The 18869-nt window shown below is 52.5% G+C and overlaps 1 protein-coding gene across 1 annotated transcript in view; it reads left to right on the forward strand.

The window, feature by feature from the left end:
- The window catches only part of epb41l2 (erythrocyte membrane protein band 4.1-like 2), a 165497-nt gene that overhangs the window by 110182 nt on the left and 36446 nt on the right, over window positions 1-18869 (forward strand). Inside the window, 3 exon segments of the mRNA XM_085997140.1 lie at window positions 352-504; window positions 7777-7874; window positions 12570-12742. Coding sequence (XP_085853266.1) covers window positions 352-504; window positions 7777-7874; window positions 12570-12742 — 424 coding nt within the window.

Genomic DNA, 18869 nt, shown 5'->3' on the forward strand with positions numbered 1-18869 from the left:
TCTGCAGATGCTGAGTATTTCAAGCATTTTCTGTTTTTATATCCTCTTTTGTGAATACCTGGAGGAAGTAATCAATTTCAAGGTTGTTTTTTATTTTTTGTTGATTTTACGGTCACGCTTATTTAATTCTCATCTGGTGTCCCACCAGTTATCCAATAATTAACCTTAAATAATTTGAAAGGACACACATTCAAAAAATTATACTCTACCCTGGAGATATTTGTATTGCAAGTGAGTTATATTTGACTGCCAATTTATCTTGGAAGATTGGCCTTTAGTATGCTCAAGACACCCCAATGCAATGTTGATATTTTAACCAACTTTACTGTTTTTTTTTGTTTTTTTAAATAGGATTCAGAAGGAGTGGATATTATGTTGGGTATATGTGCAAATGGACTGCTCATCTACAAGGATCGTCTCCGAATTAACCGCTTTGCTTGGCCAAAAATTCTTAAAATTTCTTACAAACGAAGCAATTTCTATATTAAAATCCGACCTGGAGAGGTAAAAATTTATCCAAACATCATTTTGAGATATAGTTGGATTTAGCAATAATTTATTTAAGACTGGTGGGATGCTAGTCAAAAGCAGAATGGAGTGCAATTAATAATTTGAACAAGGTTAATGTTCATGTTCCATTCTATTGGGATGTAACAACAGTATACTCCTGATGGGGGGAAAAAACCCCCCACAATGTTGGAAATACACAGGGAGCTGACACAAGAAAGGTGCTTGGCAAAGCGGCCACCTAATCTGTGTTTGATTTCCCCAATTTAGAGGCGACTGCACTGAGCTGTGAACAGGGTACACTAGATTAGAGGAAGGCCATGTAATCTCAAATGGAAGAGGCCCTGGAGTTGGTGTGGGCAGAGGTAAATGGATAGGTGTTGATCATCCTACCGTTGCACAGTAAGATACCAAGAGAAGGGCAGCTGGAAGTCGGGGTGCTGGAAGAGTAAACAAGGGTATTACAGAGGGATTGGTTTCCCACAAAGTGGGATAGGGAAAATGTGCTGTACATTGCAGAAGATGATCTGGAGACCATGGAGGGAGGTGTGAAAGATGAGGACAAGAGGGACTCTGTTGTAGCTGTAGTAGGAGTGGGACAGGCTAAGAAATTGGACTTAGATGGTCAACGGTCCTCTTGACTACTGTGGAGGGGAAAGTTTGGTGCTAAAAGTGGAAATCAACAGAGCAAATGTGAAGGAGATGGATGGAGTCTTTACTGGGAGTGGAGTGGGAAGAAGCATAATCCAGGTAGTTTTGGAAGCAGTAAGCTTGTAATAGATTTCTGTGGAAAGCCCATTGCTAGACCTGGAAAGAGGAAAGTTCAGGAAGAGAGTCAGAAATGGACCACGAAGGATGGGTAGAAATCTGAAGCACAGCAAATAAAATCCTCTAGATCAGAGTGAGAGCATGAAGCCGGACCAACACGGTTGTCAGTATATTGAGAGCGAGCTCGGAAAGGGCCCGAGTAGAATTGAAACATTGTTCCATATACCCTGCAAAAGGACACAGCTGTCTAGGACTCGTGAGTTCCCATAGCAGCACCTTTTTATCTAGAGAGAGCGAGTGGAAACATTTTCAAGGGGAGAACGAGCTCAGCCAAGTGGAGGAGGATGGTGAATGTAAACTGGGCTGCTATTCAAGGAAGAAGTGGTGAGGAACGAAGGTGTCGAGAGACTGTATGTCCATGGTGAAAAGGAAATGATAGTGGCTGGAATATCTGAAATTATTAAAGCTGTCGAGGGCATTTGAGAAGTCATGGGTCTAGAAGGGTAGGGACTGGATAACCAGAAGAAATACATTATAGTTGCAAGGAGATTAGTTCAATAGGACAAGAGCAGCCTGAAACAATTCGTCTGCCACGGCAGACTTATTTGTATATCTTTGGGAGGAGGCAGAGATGGGCTGCATGGGGTTACAGAGTGAGATTTGAAATAACACAAGGGAAAGATCTCCAGAAGAGATTAAATCAGTTACAGTATGGGAAATAATTGGATAGCTTTACCAAAGTGCCGGCATGGACAAGATTGGCCGAATGGGAATGGCCTCGTGTACTGTATCATTCTGATTCTGTAAGAAATAAAGCACTTGCATTCATAAGGTGCCTCCTCATGTCCTTGGAGCAAAATGCTTTACAACCAATGGATTGCTTTTTTTTTTTAAATGCAGTTGTGTTGTTACATAGGAAAACATGATGGCTAATTTGCACACCAAGATCCCACAAGCAGCAAATGAACGAAAGACCAGATAATCTGTTTTTGGTATTGGTGAATGTTGGCCAGGACAGGGCGAATACCCTGTTCCTCTTAAAATAATGCCATGGAGTCTTTTATATCCACCTAAGCAAGTAGATGGGGCCTTGGTTAACATCTCAGTGGAAAGGTGGCACCTCCAACAATGTAGAATTTCTTTATGAATGCCCCAAAGTATCCACCTAGAATATATGCTCAACTTCATAATTGAGCTTGAACCCATAGCTTCCTGACTCGAGGTGAAAGTGCTGTCAATTGAACTGCAGCTTGTATTTATATAGCACCTTTTAATGTAGAAAAAATCCCGCGGTATAATCAAGACAAAAATGGACGCATAGCCACAAAAGGAGATATTAAGTGGGGTGATGAAATTGATCTCTCGGCTGAGCAGGTTGTCCTAATGAGAGATTGAGTAGATTGGGCCTATACTCTCTGGGGTTTCGAAGAATGAGAGGTGATCTCATTGAAACATATAAGATTCTGAAAGGGGTTGACAGGGAAGATGCTGGGAGGTTGTTTCCCCTGGCTGGAGAGTCTAGAACTAGCGGAGCATAGTCTCAGGATAAGGGATTGGCCATTTAAGACTGAGATGAGGAGGAATTTCTTTCCTCGGAGGGTTATGAACGAAAGGGCAGAGTTGGGGGAATGGAGAGTTCTTGGATTGTATGGCTGGAAGAAGTTATAAAAAGAAAGACTTGCATTTATATAGCATCTTTCACAACCTCAGGACGTCCCAAAGCACTTTGCAGCCAATGAAGTACTTTTGAAGTGTAGTCACTGTTGTAATGTAGGAAATGTGGCAGCCAATTGCGCATAGCAAGCTCCCACGAACAGCCATGTGATAACGATCAGATAATCTGTTTTTATGTTGGTTGAGGGATAAATATTGGTCAGGACACCGGGGATAACTCCACTGCTCTTCTTTGAAATAGTGCCTTGGGATCTTTTACGTCCACCTGAGAGCTTAATATCTCATCCGAAAGACGACACCTCCAACAGTGCAGCACTCCCTCAGCACTGCACTGGAGTGTCAGCCTAGATTTTTGTGCTCAAGTCTCGAGTGGGACTTGAACCCACAAGAGATAGGGAGGGGCAAGGCCAATAAGGGATGATAATTTTAAATTTGAGGCTTTGGGTAGAGGGAGCCAATGTAAAACAGCAATGACTGGAGCGATGGGTGAGTGGGAGTAGGTGTGCAATAGGAAATGGGCTGCAGGGTTTTGGATGATTGAAGTTTACAGTAGAGGATGGGATGAGAGGCCAGTCAGGGAACCTTTGGAGAATAGTTGAGTCCAGAGGTGACTAAGACATGAATGAGAGTTTTTAGCAGCAGACAGGCAGAGGCAGGCAACATTAGGGTTGGAGGTAGGTGGTCTTATGATTGAGACCATATGGGGTCAGAGGCTCAGCTCGAGGTCAAGTTGGATGCTGAGGTTGCAAGCAGCCTGGTTCAACCTGAGCTGGTGTCCGGGAGGAAGATGAAATTGGTGGCAAGGGTACAGAGTTTGTGGCGGGGATCAAAGACGATGCTTTCGATTTTTTTTCTTCAGTATTTAACTGGAAGAAGTTATGGCCCATCTGGGACTGGATGTCAGACAAGCGATCTGAGAGCACAAATGCAGTGGAGGAGTAAAGAGGTGGAGAGGTAGAGATAGGTGTTGTCGGTGTACATGTGGAACCTGATGCCATGTCATAGAAACATAGACGATAGGAGCAGGAGTAGGCCATTCGGCCCTTCGAGCCTGCTCCGCCATTCAACGAGATCATGGCTGATCATCCAAGCCCTAGCACCCGGTCCCTACACCGACAGCCATCCCACCCAAGCCCTATCCCCATAACCCCACGTATTTAATCCCCCCTAACACTAAGGGCCAATTTTTTATCATAGCCAATCAACCTAACCCGCACATCTTTGGACTGTGGGAGGAAACTGGAGCACCCGGAGGAAACTCACGCAAACACGGGGAGAATGTGCAAACTCCACACAGACAGTCACCCGAGGTCTGAGGGTGATGTCACCAACTGGCAACATGTAGCTGGGGGAGCCAATGATGGATCCTTGGGGGAACTCCAGGGGAAGCAGTGCAGGGAGCGGGAAGAGAAATAATTGCTGGATATCTTTTGGCTACAGTTGAATAGCTAAGAGTGGAACCAAGCAAGGGCAATTTCACTCAGCTGGACAACAGAGGAGAGATGTTGGAGGAGGATGGTATGGCTGACTGTTTCAAAGGCTGCAGAGAGGTCGAAGAAGGAATATTCACCACAGTTGGAGGCTATCATTTGTAACTTTGATTCGAGCTGTTTCAGTGATGTAGCAGGAGTGGAAACCTGATTGGAGAGATTCAAACCTGGAGGTGCAGGAAAGATGGGCATAGTTTGGGAGGTGGCAACATGTTCAAGGACTTTGGAAAGGGAAAAGGTGGTTGGAGGTGGGGCAATAGTTGACAAGGACCGAGGGGTCGAGAGTCATTTTTTTAAGATGGGCAGGATTATGACTGCTTTGAAAGGATGGGGGACAGTGCCTGAGGAAAGGGAACCATTTACAATGTCAGCCAGCATGGGGACCAGGAAGGGAGCTTTAGTGGGAATGGGGTCAAGGGAGCAGGAAATGGGTCCCGTGGACAAGATGAGCTCAGAGGGTACAAGGAGAAAAGCTGAAGCAAAATGTGAGATCCGAGCTAGGGCAGCCTGTGGAAAGGTTTGGCCTGGTGGGAAGAAGGGGGCATGTGACAAAGGCAGTTGAATGGATGGTCTCAATATTAGGATGAGGAGAAATTTCTTCAGAGGACTGCAGGCTCAGTTGAGTATATTTAAGGCAGAGATTGATAGATTTTTGAATATTAAGGGAATTGAATATGGGGATAGTTCAGGAAAGCGGAGATGAGGTTGAAGATCAGCCATGATCTTATTGCATGGCGGAGCAGACTCGAAGGGCCAAATGGCCTACTCCTGCACTTATTTCTTATGTTCTTAGTGATAAAAGTAACTTGGTGGAGGGGGCAGGATAGAGGGGTATAAGGAGATGGTTGGTCATGGCAAAAAGAACCATGGCGTTATCTTTGCTCTCCAGAATGATCCTGGAGTGGTTTTGGCAAAGGAGAGCAAAGCCCAATAATGCTTGATGTGTGCCAAGCCAGTTCTGGTGTTGAATGGCCAAGCAATTTGTGCATCAGATACACTGAAGTCTGCAGCTCTTGGACTTAACGGAACAAACTTGTATTGGCGGGAAAGAACTTGGATGGGACAGAATACACGTTTTACTGGGGACAGACTGAAAAAGTAGAAGTAAATTTTCATTTAAAAAAAATCTCCAACACTAATTTTCTGAGAATGAGAGTCCACACTTGTAAAATTAATTTTTCAGAGTTAGAGAGGTTGTTCTTCAGTAATTATCACTTAACACGCCGTTAATGCACCAGCCCAAACTTTTTCAGCCATTTTAGTGGGCAAGTACCTAAGTTTATGCCGTTCGACTCCACATTGAAATGACTATCGGCGAGGACTCCAACAGTACATTCTGGAGGAACAGGGTATCTCTGACAGCAACTTCCCGATTTTACGCGTTTAACTGCGCATGTGCATACTCCAGAAGTTGCTGTCAGATTTCCTTCATTATAACGGTGAGTGCTGATAGCCTCACCGTTATTCTCATTGCAAATTCCGGGCCTATATTATTGATAGCTTTGGATGAAGAAGTCCCCTCAGTCATTTGATTTTGGCCTTTCAGAATGCCAACTCTACAGTCTCCCCATTACAGCATCCAGTTGTATCTTCCATGAGTCCAGTTCCCTGAGCTCAAACTCTCTCCACTTCAGACATCTGCTTTTAAATTTGCCCTTAAATGATCAGATCACATATCTGGTATCCAGTTTAACACTTGAATGAGTTGAGACTTTTTTAAAACATCTTGGGCCCAGAAATTCGGGTCTCCACGGGTGAGTATGCACGGGGTACTCACCCGTAAGCTCAATGGAAGTGCCGGTTTCCTGCATGCGCAGGAAACCGGCACTTCCGTTCCCCTGAAAGAAGGGGTTCAGAGTTCGAACGCGTGCGCAGGAGAGGCTGCGTGTGCGCATCGAACTTAGTTTTTTTTTTACAGGTTTTCCTGGGAGGGTAAGTCTGCAGAAGTTACACATTTAAAAAGCAGGCGTAAGGCCTGCTTTTTACAAGGTAAGTGGTGAATTAATTAAAATTAAAACAGTTTTTCCACAGGTTTATTATTTTTAATTACTTTAAAGCATGATAAGTTTATTTTTAGCCCCGTTAGAAAATAAAAAAAATTTCAAAAATTTAAATTGTTTAAAATAGTTACATGTAATTTATAGTTTATTTTAAAAATGTGATGGTTTTTTTAAATGTATTTGAAGTTTTAGTGATGTTTTGGGGCCTGTAGTATTTCTAAGTTTTGACAGCTCTTCCTGTCAAAGTTATGAATGGAGCATTCCCTGCTCCGATTAGCTCCCCATGGCCCATGTGATCCCAGGGGACGCATTGAACTAACTGCCCCTGGGATACGCAAGCACTGCGCACCGGCAGCTGGAGCAGGCCCAGGATCGGAATTCCACGGGGGCCCACAGCTCAACGGCCGGCGCGCAAGGTAAGTGCAGGTCGGGGGCTTGTACCCGCGGGAAGCCCCCGACCCGAATTTCTGGGCCCTTGTGTATTTATATTTTGGCCTTACAAAATGTTTTGTAGTCAGTATGTGTAATTAGAAATGCCAGTTAATACTGTACTGGTATAATGCAGAGATAAAATAAAATAATCTCCTATTTGGTTCTCAACAACAACTTGTATTTATATAGCACCTTTAACGTAGTAAAACGTCCCAAGGTGCTGCACAGGAGTATTTTAAGACTAAATTTGACACTGAGCCACATAACGATAAATTAGGGCAAGTGACCAAAAGCTTGATCAAAGAGGTAAGTTTTAAGGAGCGTCTTAAAGGAGGAAAGAGAGGTAGTGAGGCGGAGAGGTTTAGGCAGGGAATTGCAGAGCTTGGGGACTAGGCAACAGGAGGCAAAGGTTGAGCGATTTATAATCAGGGCTGCTCAAGAGGGCAGAATTAGAGGAGCGCAGATGTCTCTTGGGGGGTGGGGGGGTTGCGGTGGTTTGTGGGGCTGGAGGAGATTACAGAGATAGGGAGGGATTTGAAAACAAGGAAGAGAATTTTGAGATGGAGGTGCTGCTTAACCGGGAGTCAATGTAGGTCAGCGAGCACAGGGGAGATGGGCGAACAGGACTTGGTGCAAGTTAGGACATGGGCAGCCGAGTTTTAGATAACCTCAAGTTTACGTAGGGTAGAATGTGTGATGCCAGGAGAGTTTTCAGTAATGACATTTCCTTCATCTCATGTCCTTTTGAATGATATGGGGCCCTTTTGTAGGTTACCAAAGAGTAAAAAAATCCTGTTTGTTTAAACAGTAATACAAAGGTTGATTTCTTGTAAAAGCAAATTTTTATTTTTGTTGGGAACCCCTATTTACTGTTGAGAGGATGTAATTACATTCATTCTTTCCAGACAGAGCAGTTTGAAAGTACTATTGGTTTCAAGTTGCCTAATCACCGAGCAGCAAAGAGATTGTGGAAGGTTTGTGTGGAGCATCACACTTTTTTCAGGTAAAACTGTTCTGTAATTGTTGGGTTAACCAAAGTTAATGAATGCTAATCTAAATTTTGTCAAATTCACACGCACACAGTTCTGACATAAGGGAATTTGTGGCAGTAATCCAAAGTGATCCGAACTATACTAATGGTAGTGTACAAATTGTCCCTTTTAGTTTAATTTTCTTTGTCTTGCTATAATTTTCCAAGCACATCTGTACCCATAACCTATAACAGATTGCCTCATACATAAACATATATACTATAAAGAAGGAGGAAAGAGTAGAGGAGTATTTTCAGTATGAAGTACACTCTACACAAATGCACATCTGAAATGGAGGGTTTTTAGAGGAGGCAAAATGAATTGTCTTGTGTTCATTCTCAAAGTGGGAGATTTTCACATTTAGCTGGCCAAAATGCAAACTACTGAAAGAACTCCCCCTATGGCTTTCCTTATCCAACTCCACGGGGGCGATTTTCCCAATGGAGGCGGGTTTCGGTTTGGGTGTGTTCCAAACTTGCCTCTACTGAGGTGGGAAAAAATTGCGATTTTCCCATAATTGGCCAGTTGATTTCAGAGGTGTGGGTTGCCCTGGGCCAGTTAGTGTTTTGGGACTGAAACTCGCCTCTGCTGACGTCACTTATCCAGCTTCATTTAAGGGCTGCTTGCTGCCTTGGCTCATTCCACTGGATTTTGGTTGCTGGTGCACCACCTCCAACATTTTTTCTGCTTCAACAATGACCAACTCCAAGGCAAGGGCCTTCCCGAGGTTCTCAGATGAGGCGCAGGGAATGCTGGTTGAGGGGGCGAGAGCCAGCAGGGAGGTGCTCTTCCCCTCATCTGGGAGGAAGAGGCCTCCCAAAGAAACCAAGGCTGTCTGGCTACATCTGGCAAGGGAGATCACCTCCAGATCGATGTGCAGCAGAACATGGATGCAGTGCCATAAAAGGTTCAATGACCTTGTAAGACCAGGCAACGTGAGTATACCTTCAGCTTGACCCTCCTGCTCCCCTTCTCCTCTCATCATCAGCACTCTGCATTGTCAACCTCCTCCTCCACATCCCACTTTACCCTTCCAACCCTTCACCATCCCTCTCACTCTATGAACCCAATCACTTGACTATTCGACTATGCTGCCCTCACACTCCCTTTCAATGTTATGCAATGACATCAACTAACAATGCACAGGGAGGGCCCTTGGACATGGAACCTCACTCCGTCTTTGTCTCCTTCTAAGCATCTATGCTCTGGACTCTCTACACTCACTCCATCATTCTCACTCCAATTCCACTTGTCTCCCTCACTGCAGGAAAAGAGAGCCCACAATAGAAGGGAAAGGGTGAAGACAGGAGGAGGGCCACCTTCCCTAGCCCTCCTCACCCAGGCTGAAGAGGCGGCCCTGGACATCGCCGGTGTGGAAGTGAGGGGCGGACAGACGGGCGAGGCAGACCAAGCTGGTGACAGAATAGTTTTGCCTCTCTCTCATTTACACAGTTTGAGTGACTGAAATGGCTGCTGGTGTACATTGTTAGAATGACACTTGAGCATCTGCACTATTGCATGTGCATGTCACATTTCCATCAAATGTCTAACCCATGCCTTTACTCACCCACAGAGCCCCCCACCCCCAACTGTCGACGAGGAAGAGGCTGAGCAGCAAGAATCCTCGGGAACCTGCAACCTCTGAGGATGCAGCGTCAGCAAAATTAAGCGCACCCAGCACCAGCGCAGATACGCACACCTCGGGACCTTCGGGACATAGACTAGTGTTGTCACCATGTGTATCACATCTCACAGGTGAGCATCAGCAGGTGGCGGAGACCGGGACAGCAGTGGAGAGTCCTCGGCAGGGGGGGCTCATAGCTCTGCTCCGCTGCATGTGGATCTTGTGCCTCTGGGTCCATCCAGAAGGAGAGCAATGCTGGAACTCTAGGAGCAGGTGCAGGAGTCTCTGACAGGTCTTGTCTTCAGGGTCACTGCGAGTGTGGAGAGGATGGAGGGGTCCAACTCTAACCTGAGCAGTGCCATTAGAGAGGCAATGGCACGTATACGCAGCACCACGGAAAGGATGGCAACCTCCATTGACAGGCTGGCTATGGCCATGGAGGCAATAAGTCGCCAGAGTGAGGGAAACCATGGTGATTGTTCAGAATAGACTGACATCTCTGGAGGAGCGATGGGCAGCTATTGAACAGAGAAACCAGAGCTGCATGGAAGTTCTTTTGAGTAGGCCTGCCAGTGCAGAGATGGGTCCCCATGACCCTTCTGATGTGCAGCAAGGTGCTCTCAAGCCACTTGCAAGTGCTGAGGTGGACCTGACCCATGAGAGAGAAGTGGGGGGCCGACAGCAAGGAAGTGGGGGCTCCTCTCCAAGCGCTCACACTTGCATGCCACTGCATAGCCCTCGGTCAGAGCCCCACCAGAGTCCGCACCCAACTGAGATGGGCGTCTCAGCCCCCGCACTGCCACAGGAGGAGCAGACGTTTGGCGAGCCCTCACAGGCTTGTAAACCCAGAGGACGCCCGCCAAAGGTGGCGAAGCAGGAGCAGCATGAAAGTGAGCAAGGGGGCTCCATTTCTGCTGAAGCCACGGGAAGCACCACGTAGGAGCACGCGTAAGAGAAAAATAAAGCACCATTCGTCACCGGGGTAGTCACTTGGGTGAATGTTTGTGTATTGACGAAATGATTTGATGGCAAACTGTTGGCGTGATGGCACCTGTTATCTCGCCTTAGGCAGCTCCACATTGCGGGCTCCGCGACACTTGCGTGCTCAGGTCAGTGGCCAGAGTGAAAGGAGGCCAGAGAGTCATGTCCAGTGTCTATCATGTCTTAAGATGGAGCCAAGGACATGTACCAACATGGGCAACCTATGCAAATCTGGCTAGGATAAGTGCATGCCGTACATCACGGGCAGCCATGTGCTCGCGTGCTGCCGCTACTGCTGGTCAATAGGCCGGCGCTCGGTCCTGCTCCTCCTCCTCCTCATCCTCATCTGAGGAGGCTATGAGCTGAGCCACTTACTCGTTAGGAAGTTGCAAGCCACAACTCTGTGCCATTTTGTGCAGTGCACAGCAGACCACGACCATTCTGGAGACCCTGGCTGCTGAATACTGCAGGGCTCCACCTGATCTGTCAAGGCATCTTCAACAAGCTAATGGTTTGCTCGATGATGGACCTGGTCGAAATGTGGCTGGCGTTGTAGCGCGCTTCAGCCTCATTAGCTGGCCACCTGATCGGCGTTATTAGCCACTTCAGGGGGTAGCCCTTGTCGCCAAGGAGCCATCGTTAAGTTGGTTTGACGGATTGAAGAGCAGAGGAACACTAGAGTTCCGCAGGATGAAAGAGTCATGGCACCTACCACAGAACTTGGCGCAAACATGCAAAATCTCCTCCTTGTGGTTACACACCAGCTGTATGTTGAGGGAGTGGAAGCCCTTGCGGTTGACAGATAGCTGGGTTGTGATGGGGTGCCCTAAGGGCAATGTGTGCAGTCTATGACGCCCTGCACCATTTGGCAAGCCTGCCATATTTGCAAAGCCAACTGAACGCGCGGTTACACTTGCTTGACCCCTTGAGAAGTGGATATAATTGTGGGCCTTTGCGAAAAGGGCATCGGTAGCCTGCGTGATACAACGGCGGACGGCCGACTGGGAGAGGCCGCTGATGTCCTCTGATCCCTGGAAGGAGCCTGAGGCAAAAAAGTTGAGTGCGGTGGTGACTTTGACAGCCACTGGTAAGGGGTGTCCACCCGCTCCTCTGGGCTCCAGGTGTTGGTGCAGCAGTGCGCAGATGTCTCGGACAACCTCTCGCGAAAGTCTCGGCCTCCTTTGGCACTGCTGCTCACTCGTGGAGCTAGCTCATCCTCTGTCTGTAAACCCTGAGGGGGGTATCTCCTGCAGCGATGTGCTTCCATGCGCTGGCACCTTCTGCCCTGTGCAGCATCAGGTGGGTGAGCAGGAGGTTGGGGCTCCTGCTGCTGTTGCTGCTGAGCTGCCTGGTTCTGCTGCTGCCGTGGCTGCTCCTCATCTGAATCTATGCTCCATGGTGAAAGGAAATAAATGGTTCCCATGCTGCTGCTAGATACCTCCGTTGGGGAAGCGCTCAGTCCAAGCGGGGAGAGGGTCTTCCAAGAAGGTCCACAGTTGAGAGATAGAAACTGCAGCACCTCTGACTTCGGTAGGCCTGCTAAAAGTGCTGAAAGACCTTTGGAACGAAAGTTCTGCCACCTGCAACTGATTCCTGATGAAAGCTCAGTTTTAATGGTGGAGCTGCAGCTGTGAGGAGGCCACCCACTTGTCAACTCGCCAGGTTTAGCTGGCGTGCTTTAGGAGAGTCATGGAACATGCTGAAAATGTGGTAAAATAACAAGGGCCTGTCAAAATAGGATTATAGAGGCCCTTAACTACTATTTAAGGGTCTTAACTACCTCTCTGGACTGATGGAGGTGGGACCGAATCGCACCCATCAAAACCGCCTCCAGCAAAATTGCGTGGAGGCAGGTTCCGAACCCGCTCTCAGTTTTTGCCATTTTACCAACTGACCTGCCTCCTCGGGGCTGGGAAAATCGTCCCCACATGTTTCCATAATCTCAGAACTATACTATCGAATGGTTATTTTCAAAGTTTGAGCCAATACTTGGAAATGTTGTAACAATTTAATTTATGTACAAATATTGAATTTATAAAACACTTAAAATTGCTATTTACAGGTTGCTATCCCCTGAACAAACTCCAAAAAGCAAGTTCCTGACTTTAGGTTCAAAGTTCCGTTACAGTGGTCGCACCCAGGCTCAAACACGTGAGGCCAGCACCCTCATAGACAGACCTGCACCATATTTTGAGCGTACTTCGAGCAAACGAATGTCCAGAAGTCTTGATGGAGGTAGGTGGGGTGATGAATCTCAATAAGCCATCAGACTGTAATTCATCCTTAGAAGGAAAGTCTGGAGGAAGTACTTTCTGTTCAGTAATCCTCAATCCTTTTAAATCTAATTTTTTAAAATAAAAGATACCCACTATTTTCAATTAATTTTTCTCCAGAGCTTCTGCAATTATGTCATATGGGCACTACTTTGGATCAGCTTTCAAACTGATCTGAAGCAGATTGTCCCCATAAAACCTTACCGTATGCAACAATACCCAGTCAGAAGTATGACCTTTTTTTCAGGTTATGTGGCTTTTGGATCATTGCTATGAGTTGGTTTTGACACTGGGAAGTAGATTTTTCTTGTCCTATATCTGGGTATACTGTCTTCCCTGGACATAAATACAGGAAAATCAAACAGGGAGAACCGCACTTCCGTATGGGAGCCTGCCCGATTAGCTGTCTATTTTCCCCACTAATTTTCCTCTCTTTGCTGCATGGTCCAGGAAAATCTACCCTAGATGGCTAGAGCATTTCATTTCTCAGCACTGATGTATTTCACCGTGATGGAGAAGGAAAAGGGATATAATAGACAAACTCCTGTATTTGGTGTCTTTTGAGCATTTATATAATGACTAGCTGGAGTGCCGAGGGAACTCAAGAACCCGTCTGTCTGAGGGGGGGGGGGGCGAAAGGAGGGGGGGGGGGGAGAGAGAGGGGGAAGGAGGGGGGGGGAGAGAGAGGGGGAAGGAGGGGGGGGAGAGAGAGGGGGAAGGAGGGGGGGAGAGAGAGGGGGAAGGAGGGGGAGAGAGAGGGGGAAGGAGGGGGGGGAGAGGGAGGGGGGGGAGAGAGAGGGGGAAGGAGGGGGGGGAGAGAGAGGGGGAAGGAGGGGGGGAGAGAGAGGGGGAAGGAGGGGGGGAGAGAGAGGGGGAAGGAGGGGGGGGAGAGAGAGGGGGAAGGAGGGAGGGAGAGAGAGGGGAAGGAGGGGGAGAGAGAGGGGGAAGGAGGGGGGGAGAGAGAGGGGGAAGGAGGGGGGGGAGAGAGAGGGGGAAGGAGGGGGGGAGAGAGAGGGGGAAGGAGGGGGGGAGAGAGAGGGGGAAGGAGGGGGGGGAGAGAGGGGGAAGGAGGGGGGGGAGAGAGAGGGGGAAGGAGGGGGGGGGAAGAGAGAGGGGGAAGGAGGGGGGGAGAGAGAGGGGGAAGGAGGGGGGAGAGAGAGGGGGAAGGAGGGGGGGAGAGAGAGGGGGAAGGAGGGGGGGGAGAGAGGGGGAAGGAGGGGGGGAGAGAGAGGGGAAGGAGGGGGGGAGAGAGAGGGAGAGGGGGAAGGAGGGGGGGAGAGAGAGGGGGAAGGAGGGGGGGAGAGAGAGGGGGAAGGAGGGGGGGAGAGAGAGGGGAAGGAGGGGGGGAGAGAGGGGGAAGGAGGGGGGAGAGAGGGGGAAGGAGGGGGGGGGAGGGGGAAGGAGGGGGGGAGATGGGGAGAGAGGGGGAAGGAGGGGGGGAAGGAGGGGGGGAGAGAGAGGGGGAAGGAGGGGGGGAGAGGAGAGAGAGGGGGAGAGAGAGGGGGAAGGAGGGGGGGAAGGAGGGGGGGAGAGAGGGGAGAGGAGGGGGAAGGAGGGGGGGAGAGAGGGGGAAGGAGGGGGGGAGAGAGAGGGGGAAGGAGGGGGGGAGAGAGAGGGGGAAGGAGGGGGGGAGAGAGAGGGGGAAGGAGGGGGGGAGAGAGAGGGGGAAGGAGGGGGGGAGAGAGGGGGAAGGAGGGGGGGAGAGAGGGGGAAGGAGGGGGGGGGAGGGGGAAGGAGGGGGGGAGATGGGGAGAGAGGGGGAAGGAGGGGGGGAAGGAGGGGGGGAGAGAGAGGGGGAAGGAGGGGGGGAGAGGAGAGAGAGGGGGAAGGAGGGGGGGAAGGAGGGGGGGAGAGAGGGGAGAGGAGGGGGAAGGAGGGGGGGAGAGAGGGGGAAGGAGGGGGGGAGAGGGGAGAGAGAGGGGGAAGGAGAGAGGGGGAGAGAGAGGGGGAGAGAGAGGGGGAAGGAGGGGGGGAGAGGGGAGAGAGAGGGGGAAGGAGAGAGGGGGAGAGAGAGGGGGAGAGAGAGGGGGAAGGAGGGGGGGAGAGAGGGGGGGAAGGAGGGGGGGAGAGAGAGGGGGAAGGAGGGGGGGAGAGAGAGGGGGAGAGAGAGGGGGAAGGAGGGGGGGAGAGAGGGGGAAGGAGGGGGGGAGAGAGGGGGAAGGAGGGGGGGGAGAGAGGGGAGAGGAGGGGGAAGGAGGGGGGGAGAGGGGAGAGAGAGGGGGAAGGAGAGGGGGAGAGAGAGGGGGAAGGAGAGGGGGAGAGGGGAGAGAGAGGGGGAAGGAGAGGGGGAGAGAGGGGAGAGGAGGGGGAAGGAGAGGGGGAGAGAGAGGGGGAAGGAGGGGGGGAGAGAGGGGGGGAGAGAGGGGAGAGGAGGGGGAAGGAGAGGGGAGAGGAGGGGGAAGGAGAGGGGGAGAGAGGGGGAAGGAGAGGGGGAGAGAGGGGGAAGGAGAGGGGGAGAGAGAGGGGGAAGGAGGGGGGGAGAGAGGGGGAAGGAGGGGGGGAGAGGGGGGGAGAGGGGGGGAGAGAGGGGGAAGGAGGGGGGGAGAGAGGGGGAAGGAGGGGGGGAGAGGGGGAAGGAGGGGGGGAGAGAGAGGGGGATGGAGGGGGGGAGAGAGAGGGGGAAGGAGGGGGGGAGAGAGAGGGGGAAGGAGGGGGGAGAGAGGGGGAAGGAGGGGGGGAGAGAGGGGAGAGGAGGGGGAAGGAGAGGGGAGAGGAGGGGGAAGGAGAGGGGGAGAGAGAGGGGGAAGGAGAGGGGGAGAGAGAGGGGGAAGGAGGGGGGGAGAGAGGGGGAAGGAGGGGGGGAGAGAGAGGGGGAAGGAGGGGGGGGAGAGAGAGGGGGAAGGAGGGGGGGAGAGAGAGGGGGAAGGAGGGGGGGAGAGAGAGGGGAAGGAGGGGGGGAGAGAGAGGGGGAGAGGGGAGAGAGGGGGAAGGAGGGGGGGAGAGGGGGAAGGAGGGGGGGAGAGGGGAAGGAGGGGGGAAGGAGGGGGGGAGAGGGAGAGAGAGAGGGGGAGAGGAGGGGGAAGGAGGGGGAAGGAGAGGGGGGGAGAGGGGGAAGGAGGGGGGAGAGGGGGAAGGAGGGGGGGAGAGGGGGAAGGAGGGGAAGGAGGGGGGGAAGGAGGGGGAAGGAGGGGGGGAGAGGGGGAAGGAGGGGGAGAGAGGGGGAAGGAGGGGGGGAGAGGGAGGGGGAAGGAGAGGGGGGGAGAGGGGGAAGGAGGGGGGGAGAGGGGAAGGAGGGGGAAGGAGGGGGGGAGAGGGAGGGGGAAGGAGGGGGAAGGAGAGGGAGGGGAAGGAGGGGGAAGGAGAGGGGGAAGGAGGGGGAGAGAGGGGGAAGGAGGGGGGGAGAGGGAGGGGGGAGAGAGGGGGAGAGGAGGGGGAAGGAGAGGGGGAGAGAGGGGGAAGGAGGGGGGGGGAGAGAGGGGGAAGGAGGGGGGGAGAGAGAGGGGGAAGGAGGGGGGGAGAGAGAGGGGGAAGGAGGGGGGGAGAGAGAGGGGAAGGAGGGGGGGAGAGAGAGGGGGAAGGAGGGGGGGAGAGAGAGGGGGAAGGAGGGGGGAGAGAGGGGGAGAGAGGGGGGGGAGAGGGGGAAGGAGGGGGGGAGAGAGGGGGGGGAGAGGGGGGGGAGAGGGGGAAGGAGGGGGGGAGAGAGGGGGAAGGAGGGGGGGAGAGAGGGGAGAGGAGGGGGAAGGAGGGGGGGAGAGGGGAGAGAGAGGGGGAAGGAGAGGGGGAGAGAGAGGGGGAAGGAGAGGGGGAGAGGGGAGAGAGAGGGGGAAGGAGAGGGGGAGAGAGGGGAGAGGAGGGGGAAGGAGAGGGGGAGAGAGAGGGGGAAGGAGGGGGGGAGAGAGGGGGGGAGAGAGGGGAGAGGAGGGGGAAGGAGAGGGGAGAGGAGGGGGAAGGAGAGGGGGAGAGAGGGGGAAGGAGAGGGGGAGAGAGGGGGAAGGAGAGGGGGAGAGAGAGGGGGAAGGAGGGGGGGAGAGAGGGGGAAGGAGGGGGGAGAGAGGGGGAAGGAGGGGGGGAGAGGGGGAAGGAGGGGGGGAGAGAGAGGGGGATGGAGGGGGGAGAGAGAGGGGGAAGGAGGGGGGGGAGAGAGAGGGGGAAGAGGGGGAGAGAGGGGGAAGGAGGGGGGGGAGAGAGGGGAGAGGAGGGGGAAGGAGAGGGAGAGGAGGGGAAGGAGAGGGGGAGAGAGGGGGAAGGAGAGGGGGAGAGAGAGGGGGAAGGAGGGGGGGAGAGAGGGGGAAGGAGGGGGGGAGAGAGAGGGGGAAGGAGGGGGGGGAGAGAGAGGGGAAGGAGGGGGGAGAGAGAGGGGGAAGGAGGGGGGGAGAGAGAGGGGGAGAGGGGAGAGAGGGGGAAGGAGGGGGGGAGAGGGGGAAGGAGGGGGGGAGAGGGGGAAGGAGGGGGAGAGAGGGGGAAGGAGGGGGGGAGAGGAGAGAGAGGGGGAGAGGAGGGGAAGGAGGGGGAAGGAGAGGGGGGGAGAGGGGGAAGGAGGGGGGGAGAGGGGGAAGGAGGGGAAGGAGGGGGGGAAGGAGGGGAAGGAGGGGGGGAGAGGGGGAAGGAGGGGGAGAGAGGGGGAAGGAGGGGGGAGAGGGAGGGGGAAGGAGGGGGAAGGAGAGGGGGGGAGAGGGGGAAGGAGGGGGGGAGAGGGGGAAGGAGGGGGAAGGAGGGGGGAGAGGGAGGGGGAAGGAGGGGGAAGGAGAGGGAGGGGGAAGGAGGGGGAAGGAGAGGGGGAAGGAGGGGGAGAGTGGGGGAAGGAGGGGGATGGTGGGGGGAGAGGGAGGGGGAAGGAGGGGGGAAGGAGGGGGGAAGGAGAGGGGGGGAGAGGGGGGAAGGAGGGGGGGTGAGGGGGATGGAGGGGGTAGGAGGGGGGGAGTGGGAGGGGGATGGAGGGGGAGGAGAGTGGGGGGTAGGAGGGGGAAGGAGTGGGGGATGGAGGGGGAGTGTGGGGTAGGTGGGGGGAGTGGGAGGGGGATGGAGGGGGAGGTGAGAGGGGGGGAGTGGGGGTAGGAGGGGGGAGAGAGGGGGTGGAGGGGATGGTGGGGGAGAGGAGGGGGAGGTGGGGGAGGTGGGGGGTTGGTGGGGGTAGGAGTGGGGGATGGTGGGGGGTGTGAGGGGGTAGGAGGGGGGGTGAGGGTGGGGGGTGTGAGTGGGGGTGTGGTGGGGGTTGGTGAGGGGGAGTGAGGGGGATGGAGGGGGGGAGTGAGAGGGGGAAGGTGGGGGGGTGAGTGTGGGGGTAGGAGGGGGGGAGTGTGTGGGGGTAGGTGGGGGGGAGTGGAGGGGGTTGGTGGGGGGGTGAGAGGGGTAGGTGGGGGGGTGGTGTGGGGTTGGTGGGGGGGTGTGAGTGGGGGAAGGTGGGGGGTGTGGGGGGGGGAGAGGGGGTTGGTGGGGGGGTGAGAGGGGGGGAGTGGGGGTAGGAGGGGGGGGAGAGGGGGTAGGAGGGGGGGTGTGTGAGCGAGGGGCAGAAGCAGAGGGGGGGGGGGTGTGTGTGAGAGAAAAGAAGGAACAGAGAAAAACAGAAGGACAAGAGAAAACAACGAGAGAAAAAAGAAGGAAAAAGAGAAAAGAAAAGAGAGACAAACAGAAGGCAAAGAGAGAGACAAAAGAAGGAAAAGAGAGAGAAAAAGAAGGAAAAAGAGAGAGAAAAAAGAAGGAACAGAGAGAGAAAAAAGAAGGAAACGAGAGAGAAAAAGAAGGAAAAGAGAGAGAAAAAAGAAGGAAAAGAGAGAAAAAGAAGGAAAAGAGAGAAACGAAGGAAAGACGGAAAAGAGAGAGAAAAAGAAGAGAAAAAAGAAGGACAAGAGAGAAAAGAAGGACAAGAGAGGAAAAGAAGGAAAAGAGAAAAAGAAGGAAAAAGAAGAGAAAAAAGAAGGAAAAAGAAGGCAAAGAGAAAACAAGAAGGAAAAGAGAACGAGAAGAAAAAGAAGGAAAAGAACGAAAGAGAAAAAAGAAGGAAAAAGAGAGAAAAAGAAAGAAGGAACAAGAAGAGAAACAAGAAGGACAAAAGAAAGAGAAGAAAAGAAGGAAAAAGAAAGAGAAAAAGAAGGAAAAGAGGCAAAGAAAAGAAGGAACAAGAAGGAAAAAAGAAGGAAAAAGAAGGAAAA

Source organism: Somniosus microcephalus, chromosome 9 (genome assembly GCF_052327205.1).
Source record: "Somniosus microcephalus isolate GS21.2 chromosome 9, FLI_Smic_1.0, whole genome shotgun sequence".
Lineage (NCBI taxonomy): Eukaryota > Metazoa > Chordata > Chondrichthyes > Squaliformes > Somniosidae > Somniosus > Somniosus microcephalus.